We start from the raw sequence: 15,749 nt of genomic DNA, 5'->3' as shown, positions 1-15,749 counted from the left end.
CAGTCCGGGCAAACCTATGCAGTGGCTTCATACAAAATGCTGGTCTCTCTAAATGGTACACTTCAAGTTCAGCTGCTGGCATAGCTGGCTAACTGTATCACCCTACTAATACCTTTGTCACTGCGACAGGTCGCTAGTGAAGGAACAAGTCCTCCACCTCAGTTCCCCTCCTCTGCAGGACAGCTTTCCTTTCCATTTCTGCCGGATAGACCCTTGCTTTCTCTTCTGCACCATGGTTGCCTCGAGTGAGTGCCTAGCCTAATCCCCCTGATTATTCTAAGCGTCGCGACCCTTGCAGGAGCAGCCTCGCAGACGGCGACCAGCAGTGACGAAGCTCTGCTCAACGTGTGGATCTACTTCAATTTGGTAGTGAATACCATTCTTTTGCCTGTTCTAGCGACAACGTTCCTCGTTTCGAAACGAGCAAAGCGACATCCCACCTTGGTCAACGTCTGTATGGTGTGGATCCTTTCTGGGTTCTTCTCTCTACTACTGTAAGTAGCGGTGCATCCCTTGTCCTGGCGCCACAGTAACATCGACTTTACGCCAGTTTCTACGCTGGGCAACATGATCTCAGTTCACCAGAGCCCGATAAACCACTGTGCGTTGCCCAGACGTCACTCCTTTACGGCATTACGCCAATGTGTGTTGTGAATACTATCGTCCTCTCTACGATCACATGTTCTCATACCTTTTCCGCAGGTGGTCCGTAGCTGTCTTGATGATGGTGATCCATCTGAACATGGCGTTCGACCGATGCTGCCGTAAGGATCGACTCGTTGGATGGAGGTTGGTCGTGGTATGTTAACAGAGCAACGCGTTTCACCCCATCAGCTCTAATGATGGGCCATAGATGCTTTCCATGCCCTATCTCGTTCTCCTCGCATTCTTTACGGCGACTCTGACAGTCAGCTGAATTCCCATCAAATACTAGTATTAAACCGTATTTACCCCTCTTTCTTGACAGATCTCCGCTAAACATCCCGAACGCGTTACTCGGAGTCGAAGACGGCTCTACTGCACTCTGCAATACACACCGCTGTAAGGTACTTGCATTCTCGTAGCAACGGTCAAATACTCAATACACTTTGCAGTTTCGATACCATGGCTATCTTTACGGCGATCGTATGCCTTGCCATCACCTGTCTACAAGGTACGTCAACACATCATGTCTCAGATCGGATCATCCCCGTTGCGCAGTCTCTCATCAAGATTCGTCGTGTAGTACGGCTCGGCACAATCCTGTATCGCAATTGGCGTGCGATCAGGAGTGCACGTCGAACAGACGGATCCGAAATCCAACTTCTCCTCCGAGTTCTCATATTTGGCGTATATGTCTTCGTTGGCATGATGTACGTCTTAATTGATATCCTGATTGTTGCGAAATAATTAACACGTTCCCTATAGTGTCAATATATTTTCGATATTTGCAAAGTCTTCCGCCTTCCCCGATATTTTCGCTGCAACTAGTAAATAGGCATCTTGACTATAACCTCGCATCAAATTTACTGAATTATATGGCCTTTTTCCAGTTGGAACAGGCGTCTTCCTCATTTTCGGTACACAACCTGTGCGTACTGGTTCTGCTCCTCAGCCCCTAATGCACCCCTAAATTGCACCCCTTAAAAGGATGTCCTTCGCGTTTGGTGCTTCTGGTTGAAGGAGAAACCAACTAAACTGGCGCCTATCTACATCTCCGGGGAACCCAACTGCGGGTATAACATAGATCTTACCAGATCAGCATCTCCTAGAGGCGCAGAGAAGGGAGGGTTTCCCGGTGAGAAGCTCTCCGAGATACATTTGACACCCCCACTACCTGTAGCTCTACCTTCGTCAGTCCATTCAAGGTGGCATTAATCTAATTCTCAAGAGAAATCGCTCCTTGTATACGTTAATCTTGTACTCCCTTCGTTTGTTGTTCGACTTACAGGACCACTGTGTTTACCACCTACACACTAAATTATTGATGGATAGAACACAAACCTATGTATTATATATTTACCTGGACGGAGCCAAAATATTGGCATAGATGACTAGATTTCTCCACCTCGGGCACAGATACCCAGTAGCACATGTTCATAACCACACACACTCCAAAATCACTCTGATGAACGCCAAATGTGGCAACAATGGTGCACCTCATACCCACGTCTTCCCATGTTCCACTCATGTTCGAAGAATATCGTCAGTCTGAAATCACAACATGCTGGAGACCGGATGTCCAACGCGTCATGAGCATACCTGAACAAAGAGGACCCCACAATTACTTGGTTATAAAACTACTTGGATGCGATGTTCGACCACACAAACAAATCCAACTACTTATTTTCTGACGCATCACACTAATGTCACAACCTGCTTCTCGAGCACAATCTCGGGCTTCCTCGGTGGCTTCAGACCATGAAGGGGGTCCGCAACAATCTGCGTCTGCTCGCCGTCGATCCCGCAATCGCCGAGGTCGCAGCCGTACCCCACGCAGCCTCTCCGCATCTTCAGAGGATACCGGACCGCATGATGTCCCTCGTCGAAAGCGTGGCGGCAAGAAAGGTGGTCTGCCTGCCGTAGGAGAAGTCGACGAAGCCGCCGGCGCCGTCGGTAACACGGCTAAAGGCGCGGTTGATACCGTTGGCGACGTTGCTGGCAGTGTTGCTGGCGGCGGCGGTGGCGGGGATAAACCGCTGAAGCTACGGTTGGACTTGAATCTAGAAGTCGAGGTCACCCTCAAAGCTAGAGTGCATGGTGACTTGACACTGGCCCTGTTGTAAGTAAATGAAATTCCGCTTTCCCTCTGCCCAGAGTGCTCAGTATGGATAGGCGGTAACTGAAATGCGCCATGCAGAATGTAATGTTCATTCATGAAGTAGTATACTTACTTCAAGAACTTAGTCACGGCGTTGGGCTGATGAAAACGTCGTTCCTTGGACAGTTGGACAACTTGGTTTCATCAGTACCTCTTAGATTGCACGATATACTGTTACTATAGTACAGGTTAAAAAAGTCAACACCTTGCTGATTATTCGCTGGTTGGACTTCACCTCACTCGACATAAGTAGCATAGAACCTGGGTTGGCCTTCGGAAGCTCCTAATCACCCTAATCCCTCGCCAGAAGTCGAGGTGCAACATGACGTGAAGAGATAGGTACGGAGTACTTCGCAGCCCCTGGTACATCCATGCGGCCGCTCCCACGTTGCGAATGCTGCGTATATGGCTCGCCGCTATTTGCATGCCATGGTACGAGGCCGGCGGGAAGTACTCAGGCTGTCTAGATGAGCCCGAGCACTTGTTGCAACCGCCGCCGTTCAGGATCGAAATCAGTTCAGGGTAGGTGTAATCCTACAATTAGGAGAACGCTGGATTAAAGAACTAATGGTGTGCGTACGGCCCGAGAGACGCGAGTCTCAAGACTCTCAATCGACGCGTAGAAAAGGCTGGAAAAAATCTAAGCGCCCAAACTGGGGCAGAGACACCACTCGTCAGTTGTGTTGTCACATTAATCCACATAATCCACACTACATCAGGAAATACCCCAAAGGGCCCCCGATTATAAGACTCACAGTTTGAATCAATACCCAAGCATGCCACCGTCAACCCAAGCATCATCCCCCGCTTCTGCTACTGGTGTAAACGGCCACCACAATATCCCAGGCGAGCGAAGCCCGTCGTCTGCTGGAGGCCACCAGGTACAGCACCACGCGCCTCGGCGCAGGCGTCGCCGACGAGGAGCAAGGTATGACTGACCACACTATATCTGGTGCACTAATTGTTGGTTCACAACACACCAGTGCGAAAGGAAACGCCGTAAAAAAAGCGCAGTTGGCTGAAGTTGATGGTAATGAGGATGACAAGAACGTTGGGGCGATCAGGCTGGATCTGAATCTCGAGGTGGATGTGACATTGAAGGCTCGATTACGTGGAGATTTAACACTGTGTCTAGAGTAAGTGGGCATTCATCTATGATATAACCTGCAGGGGAATGATGTTTGCATTCGCAGGGCTTTCTGAATGGTTTGGTACCTCTACGGGAGTGCAAAGATGCATGAAGGACTCACGCTTTAATGGAATAGCTCCTTGTATCATAGTCGTGGATATTCGTGTAATGACTGTCGAGCCGTGCTGAGATGTGAATGTGGCAGAGAGGCGGTCGATTTGGTTTATGCACCTGGAGCTGAGTATCGCAAGGCCTCTAGCTCCGCGATGTTTCGATCGCCTGCGACCGTGGCCTCGTGTATTGACTGTACAATGTACACCACGAACGGCGTGAAGAGCCACCAGCCAAGGGTCTGCCATTCGGTGAGACCCATAAATAGACACAGGCTCGGCGGCACGCATGTTATTGCATAGCAAAGAGAGTATGAGAGCAAGCTGAGCGAGTAGGGTTGCGCTTCGTCGAGCAGGGAGCGTACGCGTTCGGGATGGAGGAGACCGTAGAGATTTATGTGGACCAGGAGGTTTATTTGAGTAAATAGAGACGCGAGGGGGAATATTCCGGAGGTGGGGCTTGGTGCGATAGCAAACAACGGGCTGGCATTCGATGAGTTGAAAAAATATGACAGATGCCTGCGGTGATAGTTCTGGTTTATTAGTTGCTTCCAGAAGAAACCAAAACGTACAGCAAAAGAGAAAGTATTAATGTAATGTCTGCGCCCAAGATGTAATACCAATTCGACGTAGAATTTTGGCGTCGAAGACCATGTATCAGTTCTTCCTGCTCTGCAGTAAACGTGTTAGTAAGTTGAAGGCAGAATAAAAGCATGGCAGCCAACCTTGGTCGTCAAGAACTTTGAGGGCAGCGAGTCGTCCTCGTCTCTGACTTTGAAGGGAATCCGCTTTCTGAGGTCGTGGAATGTGTCCGACATGCGGAAGCGGAAACGCGCGTGGCTGTGCCGTAGCGATAAGATTACTGCCTGTGAATTACTTACGTAACATGCTAGCCTCTTTTGATGCCAGTGCGCTCAGTCATGTCGCCTCCACTCCTCCCCGTCCATGCGCTGAGCTTTTTCGACCGCAATGCTAGCAACGAAGCGCCTACCTCTCAGAACCGTGGTCTCTACCGCAAGGCTCTTTGCCACCGAATCAGTCTCGTCCTCAACAACCGACTCGCTGCCCCCACCGTCATTCAACAATCCTCCCAAATCGCAGCCGACTCGCCTTTATCCCCGACCGCGATCAGCGGTGCTAGATACCCAGAAGCCGTTACAGAGTCTTCCGTCGACCTTTGGCCGCAACCAGCTTCTGCCCGTTTCCTCCTCCACTAGAGCGTTGCTGGAGAGTATTGTAGCTCAGTTTGATGCACCAATCAGGTATGCCTTCGCTTATGGCTCTGGGGTCTTCGAGCAGGATGGATACACGACAAAGGAGACTGGGGAGAAGCCGATGCTCGATTTCATGTTTGCAGTAACCCATGCATCGCACTGGCATTCAATTAATATGCACCAGAATCCAAGTCATTACCCTTTGCATGCGCGCACCTTCGGCTCGTCGTACGTCAGCAGGATAGAGGAACTTGGACCGGGTGTATGGTTCAATGCATATGTGCCAATGAACGGTGTCGTACGTGCATTCATCTTTCCTTGAACGCGGAGGCTGATCTCATGCAGACGATCAAATACGGAGTCACAACGGTGGACAACCTATGTTCCGATTTGCTCAACTGGAACTCGCTATACCTCGCTGGTCGGATGCACAAACCCCTCCGAATCATCAAAGACGATGCGCGTGTGCGGCTGACACAACAAGTCAACTTGACGTCCGCCGTTCGCACCGCGTTGCTCACGCTTCCTCCATCCTTCCCTGAGAACGAGCTCTTCGAGCGCATCACCTCAATCTCGTACTTGGGTGACCCACGGATGATCCTTCCTGCCGAAAACCGCAACAAGGTCGCGAACATCGTTTCCAGACAAGGGTCGCAATTCAGGGAGCTGTATTATCGGCTAGTAGTCGGCCTACCTGGCGTGCGATGGCGGGTAGGGGAGGGTGTGATTGAGCAGGAAGACACAGCGAAGGCGCGGGCGGCCCATTTGAGGAAGTTGCCTAGGAACTTACTCGATCGATTGAAGAGCAAATATGTTGGCTTGCCAGAAGATGAGAGCACTTACTGGGTTCAGATGGCTGAGGATGAAAAGCTGCCTCAGACATTGATGCAAGGTATGTACGCTACATTTCAGATGGCTTTCAAGCTGATCTATCGGACAGAAATCAGTGGTATCGTTCGGTATCCCGCTACGATCCAATCTTTGAAGGGTCTTGCCACTGCTGGACTGGGCAAGAGTCTTCGATACAGTGCTGCGAAGATCAGCAAGTGGCGCAAGAGCTCATAATTTTTGCATTTCTCTCCTGGATGCAATCTCTATAGACACAGGCATACACATACGTTAGACATCTGTATTACCCCATTACTTATTGCTCCCAGTATCACATATTTTCCGGTAAAAGGTTTCTCTGAAGATGAGCTGCATGCAGCTGAAAGGCGCCCTTGTGACCGTGTTGTTGACCCTTGACGTGGAAATCTTTCTCACCAATATTTCGTTGATCTTGAACTTGTACCCATTCTACGCTACCCCTTTCATCTTTCCTACTCACTGAGGCTGACTGCTGTCCAACTACTTTCCTTCATTTCCCCCCTTTCAGCTCTTTTCCTCATAATTTCACTGTTTACTATTACTGTCAAACATGGCATTCAACGAATTCGGAGAAGATACTCTGGCCAGCAATCCTGGCGACGGCTTGGACTCTGAATCTCCCCGCCGCAATGCTTTCGAGCTTTCTGGACCCTTGGTCGGCGACGAGGCTGACGATCACCAGAATGTGTTACTCCTGCAAGAGCATCAACAGCCCGATGAATATGACGAAGAAGCGGCCATGACGCCGCAAATGCCCCCGATTTCCCGTTCTACGTCCAGCAAGATTACTCGTACGGTGGCCATCATCAAGACGCATGCGTTGAGCCATAGATTTGACGTCGAAGCGAGAATTCAAGAAGCGGGCTTCGAGGTGGGTGATAATCCCTCCTTATCATCACAAATGCACTGACTGCAGAGTGCTTCGTGCTAGATTGTGAAAGAACGTCAAATGGTGTTCGATACGGAAACAGACCCAGAGACCTTGGACGAGCTGTTTGGAGAGGATGCACGCTCCCTGGCCGAGTAAGTCGAGTAAAACAATAGCCCCTTCGAAACTAAACGTGTCCGTTGCCAGGGGGCCGGTTTGGGTCTATGTCCTTGAACGTCATCGTGCCGTCGAAGTTTGGACCACCCTTATGGGTCCTCGCGATCCCAATACTGCCGCAGTGCAGGCTCCTAATTCTCTTCGCGGGCTCTATGGCATATCCCTTGCCCAAAACGGCTTCATGGGCTCGGAAGATCTCGAGATAGCAGAGATCCAAATTGCTTCCCTATTTGCTTCTTCTCCCCCTTTCCCCACAACCGACTTGCCCGCAGGGAACGAACGCTTTGATTCCATCCGCTCCATGACATCTTCTGTCCTCGAAGCCATCCGTCAGAATGCCGCAGATGGCGACGAATACGCCGCGTCGAGCGTGACGCAACCCTCTACGGCCGGCGGGGAAAGTCGAAGCACTAAGAGCGGAACCAGCAGGAAAACCAGCAGGGCATCGTCTTTCCGGGCTCGGGATTTACCTGCCACCCACGCTGAACCCGACATCAAACCCCGGATGTCCCGCGCCTCTGCGCTCCGTGCTGGATTGCCTGTAGAGAAGACACATGTTGGTCCGCGAGCGCCTCTCGATAAGGAACGACTTGCAAAAACATTCGCCAATGTTCCCGGCCATAAACGAGCTCAGACTATCCAGGTTGCATCTACAGCCGCCCCGACCATCGCACCTCGCATGACTCGGGCGGCATCTCTCCGATTAGGTTTGACTCCGCCTGCTCCTGCTGCACGACCCCGTCCACCCGTTGCTCCCGTCTCGAAAAAGTCTAAAGATACCGTGGTTGAGGAGAGTGCCGCTGCGAAGAAGGATACCTTTGAGGGTGTGCCTGGTCACAAGCGAAGGGAAAGCATTAGCGTCGCCTCTGCAAAGCCTCCTTCTATTGCACCGCGTCTCAACAAGAGCGCTGCGCTGAGGCAGACGAAGGAAGCTGCTCCCCCATCCTCTTTTATGTGTGCGTAAAATATCTCAAAATATTCGCGGTCGATCCGAACTGATTTTCTCCCGTTCTTGCAGTTAAAGGTCCCTCCACTCAGAAGTACCCCGGCTCTCGCAGTAATTCCGTCGCTTCGTTCAACGATCCGCACTCTCGTCCTGCGTCTCAGTCTTCTGTCCGTGGACTTGCTTCTCGTCCATCAATGTCTCGACCTGCTTCGACGATAGCCATTCGGCCGCCGTCTGCCACGCCCAAACCTACCGTTCGATCGAATGGGAAGGTCCACGAGCCGCTCACTACGAAAGCCGTAAATGGCGCCCAGAAGAATGACACTCCTTCAGAACCTGCCGCTGCGCCCGTGAAGCGTAAACCGCGCCCCAGCAGCTTGGCCGCACCGTCTATCACCCCGCGACCCAACAAAAGTGCTATGCTGCGTGCCGCTAAGATGGAGGCCCAAAACGCTGCTGCTAACGCGAAGGCCCCAAGGAGGAAACTGGGCCCCGCTGTCGCCTGAACACGTCCACGTATATGGGTGAAATTTTACAATTATGGTTTTCAATATCTTTCATTTCTTATTGATATCTACTTGCTCGGATATATTTTACGTCTTGCTCGATGCAACACTGGGTTGATTATGCTTATCTGGCCGTTATACATCTACTTTTTCCCTGTGCAATATGTGTTCCCTCTGTATGTTGAAGTATTGTATATCATATTGTAAGTGCTGATTCCTCAACCAGATCGATCAGGGGAACTTGGAGGCCGTTCCTTAATGAACGAATGGCATGCCAACGAAGGTCATCGCGCGATTCGGCAGGCCTGATGCAGGACTCAGAATCGGGATCATGTGATCAGCAACAAACTTACTTCCCGCTTGACCCGCGCTGCGCTGACTGGTTACCGTCAGGCGAATCGCAATGACATATTCTACCCGCCATCTTTTATGAACGGAAGCTATCCACTGAGGTCACTGGGAGGACTTGTATCCGAGCTATATAAGTCTGAATGTAACATCCTTTGCTCAACTGCACAGTGCTCATGTTCCTTGCATCGCCTTGTCCAATGCCTGCCCTTACGTTCGTCATTCTCACAGCTTTCGCTGCATTGTCGTCGGTAACCGCTCAATGTAATCCCGGACAATTCACTGCCGCCGGCGGGGTCTGCACAGATTGTGCTCCAGGGACATTCAGTACTGGTACGTACTACAGAATTCAAGTGCATCTGCTTCGCATCTAAACGACAACATACACACACATAACAGATGGGTCAGCAGCTCAGTGTAGCCAATGCCCTCAAGGAACTTTCAACAATGTCCCTGCCGCGGTCGGATGTTGCTCTTGCTGCTCCGGGTTTTATCAGGTAACAATGCCCCACCTGTCACAATCATGATCTCATCTTCTCGTGGACTTCCGCAGGACAATACCGGCCAGACCACATGTAATCAGTCAGTAGCCTTTCGATCTCAGTCACGAATTCGACTTGAATCGCTCGAAACATAGGTGCCCGGGTGGTCAAAACTCCCCAGTTGGGGCCACGAGTGCGGGTGATTGCGGTTCAAACACAGCTGTTTACCCGGCTGTTGGCAGTTGTGCACAGACTGGAAACAGTAGGACTTGTCGTGAGTCTTCAGCTTATCCACCGCTCATGAACTTCGTTGATGGACATTTGTGTGATAGCGGCGACCTTTGCCGGCAGTCCAACGAACAATGTAAGACGCCGTCGTTCCGTAAGTTGGTCGGAAGAAGCAGCGTGTCCCAAAGGCCACAGGCGCTGCAATGGCAAATGCACCGATATTTCTTCCAACCTCTGGTGCGGAATGCAGTAAGATAAACCCTGGCGTCCACAGATCTGATATAACTCCATAGGCACTGTGGCGCTTGCGCCGGTACTCAATCCTCGAGCGGTGTGCTCGGACAAGACTGCTCCGAGATACCATTCGTCAGTGATGTTCGATGTGAACGGAAACGCTGCATCGTTGGTCAGTGCATTTATCATCTCAAGACCCCTTCCCTCCCCCACTAATGCGACGTTGCCATTAGAGAGTTGCTCAAACGGAAGGTCGCCCTCTCTTCAGAAGCGCAGTTGCGTCTGGCCAAGATCTGGACGCCGCATGGGTCAACTCGTCCGGTAAATTTACCGCCAGGACATTCCAGCCTTCGTCAAGCCGCACCTATACATTTCAAACACCATCGCCCCTTTCACACACGTATAACTAACAAGACACTCCCATGGACTTGTACAATCACATAAATCAAGAATTACAACCATATGTATTATTATCACACCTTTGGACATGTATAACACCTTATCTCATAACATCCAACACCTGTACAATGCGATACTACTTATCCTAATGACTAATAATCAGGTTCCTTACCAAAGAGCAACCGTAGAATTCTCATGTTTGATTGAAAATGGTGGGGCACAATACAAAGGCAGCTTGTCTTCCAGATGAATATCCGCTCTCCTCGTACACCACGCAATTGCGCGCCGACCTTTCTCGCGAAGGTATACACCACCGTCATCTTGGGTCCAGATCGAGCGCTCGCCAGAGATATTGATTAGTAGTCCTGCTCGGTGCTTTCTCGTGCTTTACATCAACGATGCATGATGACTGGCATTTGGTCGATAAAACTACAATGTCGCACGCTGTATGTCGCCTCATGTGCCCATGTTCGTAGCAGTCCTAGGTCTACCGGAACTACTCGCAGAACTAGCCGTCGGTGCTCGTCTCCTACCGCTCGAGAATCCCAGGCTTGCAGCCCTGGTAACCCCTCGTCTCACTGTTGCTTCGGTCAAAGAGGCACCGGTGGGGGCTGGAGCTGGAGCTGTAGAAGTAACCTTCCGCACTTGACCTAATCCGCCCAACGCCCATCCTACTTCAATCCCATTCTTGATGCTCCAAAGCCAAGCGAGGATAAACACGGGGGTGCTTATGAGTACATTGAGGACGGAAAAGATGTCGGGGTATCGTGAAGGTGCTGGGAAGATGAACTCAGCAAGATGAAGCAAACCAGCCGCCCCGTAAACAGCCTGGAGGTAGGTGTATCAGTGGGACGTAAACCAAGGGCACAGTATACAGGACGCACGAATGACAGTAGCTGTACAAATGATTTCGAGGGTAGTCTTCGAGGATCATATCCAATTAGTTTGTTCCATAGTAGCACGGTTATTATATACTGAAGTCCAAGACCGTCGCGCTTCAGCAATGGCCACATACTACGTAACACATAAGAAAACAAGAACGGGGACGCGCCGAAAGACAAGACGTACCTAAACACAGCGATGTTGTTCACCAGCACTCCCCACCCAAACATGGCGGAGCCCGCGGGTGCGCCGCATAGGAGTAGGGTGAGGGGAAGAAGGGGTAGAAGGATAGTTTTCTCGTGGACTTGGAAAGAGAACAGGAAGAACGACATGGCCGATGTCAGGAGTGCGTAGGGGAGTAAAGGTAGCGTCGGCGAATGTGTCGAGCTAACTGAACTACTGGTGTCATTGGCGGGGTCTGTTGCACTGACCGATGTTTTGATGGCGGTCCGGATGAGAATGAACACACCAGGCAGGAATGCCAGAAGTGTGAACACCGTTGAAAGTTTGACAAGGACGGCTGTACTGGCCCATCTCTTCCATTTGAAAACCACGTTGGATGCGCACCAGAAATTGGCAACTTTGTCTTCGAAAAGACCACGAGCAAACGGAAATATCCGTTTGATTGGTTGTAAGATTGCCTCGAAACGCGCAAAAGGCGGGAGGAAGGGCAGGAAAAGTAACACAAATGAGGCTGTGGTCACGATCGCAAGCCGCACAAATAAACGCCATCTATAGACGGTGTCAAAAACTAAGCAGAGAACGAAGACAACACCACGAACCCTGCTCTGGGGCCGAGATATATGCATTTACTAAGCAAATACGAGCCTATTGCTGGTGCATAATACAATGACATCTGCTTGAAGCCCAGACTCAAAACGAAGCAGACGGCACCAAGTACGTCTTGACCTTGCGCAAAGAAATTGAGCGCAAGGATAGTAAGTCCTACACCCAAGCGTGTTCAGCCTATACCTATAATAGAACGATGGAAGAAAGATACCTAACATGACAGAGTTATATTGAAAGTGACCGAAATCGATGAGAAGGAGCGCGGGTTGAAAAAGGAGAGTTAAAAACGATAGGTTCTAGTGGAATTGCAAGGGTCAGTTAGCGAGAGCAATCAAGAAATCAACGGCGCACTTGGGTACGATTTGAGCGACTAGCTTGCCATGTCTTCACAAACATGAGCAGGGCGGGGACATATATCAGTAGATCCCAAGCCAACACAGTTGCTCGCATGAAAACTTTGCTCTCGGACGTTTCAATACCACGAGAGGCGTCGAGAGCCACCCACGCAGGGTTGATCCAATATCCACTGGATGTGCTATCAGTGCATGCGGGCTCGCCGGGCTTGCTACGTACATTTTGCCACATATCCAAGAGACATACGCCGTGAGCGGAGGGTAATCAAGGCCCCAGTACTCAAGGTCATATGTGTACCACTGGCTGGTATGGAGATGGACGGTGAGTTCCATCCAATGCCGCTGGGCTTCATAGTCGCCGAACATCGGGGGTGTAGCCTCCCCTAAAGACGCGGTTCAGTGACGCATTACAGCAATGGAAGGCAAAGACGAACCGGAGTACGACCCCAAGCCAATGCACCACTTGAGCAGCGTGCTGACTGCCACGAGGGCCGGCGCGACCCATTCTTTCATGTTACGCTTGTGCATCCACCTCACCCACATGCGGCCCATGCTCATCTCGACGTCCTGCTTCTCGGATGCCTCATGCTTCCTCCCGTTGCCAGTCAACTCTTTGGCCTTATCGGAGTCAAATAAGGACCTCAAACTAGCGCTAGATGGTCTGGTTGAATAGTACGATGTAGTCCGGACACGCCGTTCCAGTGATGCAGAACTGAACAAGGACACGGGGGAAACACCTCTCGATGATGACGGGGATAATGGAGGAGTCCGCAACCAGTGCTGACTCTCCGAGCTTTCGAGTAGGTGTCGGCGCGGTGTTGGAGCTAGGATTTCTGGGGAAGCATGCGGCTGCGAGTCGGATCTGTCGTTATGTTATTCAGCCCGGATCGCCATCACCGTGGACGATGTCTACGAACTTTAAATTGAGCCTTGGACGGGTAGGAGATTGTTCCTGAGGACCCGTTTGGCTCCTTGAGGTTGTAGTGGAAGAAGGGAATGGCTGTTGGCTGGGATTTAGGCTTTCCATGGCCAGGTGACGGCTGTGGTGGAAGTGTTAGACTCCGGAGTATTCAAGGCGCTTATCCCCAGTAGACGCTCGTTTACCACCAGCCCTCAGGTCCGCGACAATTGAGCATCTTACAGTGGCGTGCAAAAACGGTGAACGATAGCGACATTGTTTACAGACAAGAAATCTACAATCTACAGCGGACAGCGTACTCTCTTACGGTGGCGAACATCAAGGGTATGGTTGTGACGCGTGACTCACCGCCCCGCCCCCCGCCGGCAAGACCAGTCCACACCTTGCGTTGTAGATGTAAAAATAGGAGCTCAAAGGAGACACTCCCTGACGAGAAGAGGTGGAATGTCAAATATTTATAGGCTATGTATAAAGGTACCCATACGGTCCACTGCTCAACAGGCAAGTGCTTGATTTTGTTTGGTTGAACCATGAGGCAACAAACTGTGAGATGTGAGTACATGATATACCTGTAGATATAATCACATTAGGATGCATATCCGACTTTCGCTGGTGATGGGCCTGCCATTGGATGGTAATTCCAATAGTGAAGTCGGGTTGAATAATTCAGTTGAGTTTGTGTGGGGTCAGGGGGTGCCGGTCAGGGGGTGCCTTTACTCCAGACTTGAGAAATTGAGAACGAAGAGCAGTATATATGTGCATAAAGCATCATATGCCAAGTACGCCAAGAGAGAGCCAGACTCAGACTTGCCTATAGGATCAGTGCCCTTAGGATGTAGTCCATGGATTCATCAGTGAGATTCAGTCTCAGGTGCGGCTTTGCTTGCTAGAAAACGAGGCACCGAGTGAGCCCGACATGTCTGGCGATGAGGTGCCCATATGAATGCCGCTTGGGCTCAGTGTTACGAAACTTCGCAAATTTAGCTCATTAGATTCTGTTCTTTGAAGCTCAGCCTAATATCAGTGTGCCGATAAGTTTTTGGACGCGTCGTATGCGCGAATGGTGAACCATAGCGAAATTATTTACAGGAAAGTCTATTGGTCGGGTTGTTGTATATAGACAGACTGTAATAGTACAATACTCCGCTAGTAGCTGACCCGTGCTTCGCGTCCGTTGTATTGAATCGAAGTATCTAAGTATTTCATTGATATCTGTAGCTCACGACGAGTAGCTAAGTAGGTTTCAGGCAATGTTCTACTGCTACTACGATCAGATTCAGACTCCATGAAGACCATCAGGGTTTGAATCACAAAGATGTCGGAATCCAGTATCATACAATGTTTCCGGCCGACATAAATATTCAGCCTCGTACATCTTGCTCTCTTCAAACTTCTCATGAAGGCCTCCTCCTGTGGGCTACTGCTTTTTCTATCGTCTGCCAGTGCGATGTGGTTTCTTAGCGTTGAACCTACGGTGATCAACCCAGGTGGATCGCTAAACGCCACTGTACGCGTGGATGGCCAAGACCCTCCGACCTGCTTTCTCTGCATAGGACCCAGCAACTACGACTTGACTGGCGGACAAGTACGGCTATATTGTCCTGAAGTACAAAAGATGACTGCTACTGGGGCCGAGAAAACATCAGTTGCATTCACAGTTCCGAAGACATCTCCAGGGTAAGTCTAATTCTCCCTTTGATGAGTGCTCGATGGACCAATCAATCATCCGCTCTTAGCCAGTATCGGCTTTACGCATCAAAGCGGTGTGTACTCCGACCTCAACCACGGTAGAAGTGCGCTGACGAGGGAGAAGGACGTCAGCTTCGGGGCCCATCGTTGAAGGCGATATGGTCCAGGGAAGCAGCGAGCCCTTCAAGGTCACGGTCGAAGAGTAAGCATTTATACGCAGTATAAAAGGGACTAAGCCACAACTTGGGGGATAGCATCTCTAGCGGGTTGAGTGCGTCGACTCCGACAGTCATCGAGACTGTGACCACAGAAGCCCCATTGCCAACAACACTAAGCACGGAACGCGGCAGCATTCACGCTCCACCGGCGGGCATTATTATTGCGGTGGGTGTACTTTGCGGTATTGTTGTGGTAGTTGCTCTGCTCGCGGTGGGTGTATGTGTTTGGCGACGTCGGAAAAGGGCCAGAAAGAATGGTATTGCGCCATATCCAGCCAAGATAGGCAATGAAGTAGCGTACTCCGACACATTCAAACCACGGGGATTTCTACCCAACGCGGCACCCATTGTCGAGCCTTCGGATAGGCGAATCAAATACCTCCAGGATCAGATGCGCATCATAGAAGCTGAAATGATGAAACTAGAGCGATCACGCCCTGACACGACCAACAGACGATCAGACGAGTTGCTGGGTGATGCTAGTAGAAGACACAGCGAGGGAGAGACCATCAGTTCTTGGACGGTGGTTGGGCATTCGTAAGTCATAGGCGGCGAGAGGCACGCTTGGAAGCGGACCGGCTTTTGAACGCT

General features: G+C 50.7%; 7 protein-coding genes across 7 annotated transcripts; 6 read left to right on the top strand and 1 right to left on the bottom strand.

Annotated features, from left to right (window-relative positions):
- Positions 1–232: 232 nt before the first annotated feature.
- PC9H_010701 (uncharacterized protein) lies at positions 233–1,857 on the top strand (the record flags this gene model as incomplete). Its single annotated transcript, XM_036780194.1, has 10 exons — positions 233–245; positions 299–494; positions 551–643; positions 703–799; positions 854–907; positions 968–1,041; positions 1,095–1,352; positions 1,408–1,469; positions 1,533–1,570; positions 1,630–1,857. 10 exons carry the CDS (start codon positions 233–235, stop codon positions 1,855–1,857), a joined length of 1,113 nt encoding a protein of 370 aa, XP_036627577.1.
- A 488-nt stretch (positions 1,858–2,345) lies between these two features.
- PC9H_010700 (uncharacterized protein) lies at positions 2,346–3,940 on the top strand (the record flags this gene model as incomplete). Its single annotated transcript, XM_036780193.1, has 3 exons — positions 2,346–2,761; positions 3,576–3,728; positions 3,784–3,940. 3 exons carry the CDS (start codon positions 2,346–2,348, stop codon positions 3,938–3,940), a joined length of 726 nt encoding a protein of 241 aa, XP_036627576.1.
- A 1,068-nt stretch (positions 3,941–5,008) lies between these two features.
- TAM41 (Mitochondrial translocator assembly and maintenance protein 41) lies at positions 5,009–6,318 on the top strand (the record flags this gene model as incomplete). Its single annotated transcript, XM_036780192.1, has 2 exons — positions 5,009–5,551; positions 5,599–6,318. The coding sequence occupies 2 exons, from the start codon at positions 5,009–5,011 to the stop codon at positions 6,316–6,318; spliced, it is 1,263 nt and encodes a 420-aa protein (XP_036627575.1).
- Positions 6,319–6,670: 352 nt separating this feature from the next.
- PC9H_010698 (uncharacterized protein) lies at positions 6,671–8,617 on the top strand (the record flags this gene model as incomplete). The annotated part of the gene is made up of 4 exons (XM_036780191.1): positions 6,671–6,991; positions 7,052–7,143; positions 7,196–8,121; positions 8,184–8,617. 4 exons carry the CDS (start codon positions 6,671–6,673, stop codon positions 8,615–8,617), a joined length of 1,773 nt encoding a protein of 590 aa, XP_036627574.1.
- Positions 8,618–9,878: 1,261 nt separating this feature from the next.
- On the top strand, positions 9,879–10,319 carry PC9H_010697 (uncharacterized protein; the record flags this gene model as incomplete). The annotated part of the gene is made up of 3 exons (XM_036780190.1): positions 9,879–9,912; positions 9,969–10,081; positions 10,143–10,319. 3 exons carry the CDS (start codon positions 9,879–9,881, stop codon positions 10,317–10,319), a joined length of 324 nt encoding a protein of 107 aa, XP_036627573.1.
- Positions 10,320–10,764: 445 nt separating this feature from the next.
- ALG6 (Glucosyltransferase-like protein) lies at positions 10,765–13,359 on the bottom strand (the record flags this gene model as incomplete). The annotated part of the gene is made up of 9 exons (XM_036780189.1): positions 10,765–11,136; positions 11,193–11,322; positions 11,377–11,922; positions 11,973–12,135; positions 12,191–12,275; positions 12,331–12,505; positions 12,553–12,715; positions 12,767–13,194; positions 13,250–13,359. 9 exons carry the CDS (start codon positions 13,357–13,359, stop codon positions 10,765–10,767), a joined length of 2,172 nt encoding a protein of 723 aa, XP_036627572.1.
- A 1,288-nt stretch (positions 13,360–14,647) lies between these two features.
- On the top strand, positions 14,648–15,699 carry PC9H_010695 (uncharacterized protein; the record flags this gene model as incomplete). Its single annotated transcript, XM_036780188.1, has 4 exons — positions 14,648–14,928; positions 14,988–15,014; positions 15,065–15,142; positions 15,195–15,699. The coding sequence occupies 4 exons, from the start codon at positions 14,648–14,650 to the stop codon at positions 15,697–15,699; spliced, it is 891 nt and encodes a 296-aa protein (XP_036627571.1).
- Between the last annotated feature and the right edge of the window lie 50 nt (positions 15,700–15,749).

This window comes from Pleurotus ostreatus (genome assembly GCF_014466165.1).
Source record: "Pleurotus ostreatus strain PC9 chromosome Unknown scaffold_8, whole genome shotgun sequence".
Classification (NCBI taxonomy): Eukaryota; Fungi; Basidiomycota; class Agaricomycetes; order Agaricales; family Pleurotaceae; genus Pleurotus; species Pleurotus ostreatus.
Note: the sequence above shows the minus strand (reverse complement) of the source record. Positions and strands in the feature narration are given on the sequence as shown.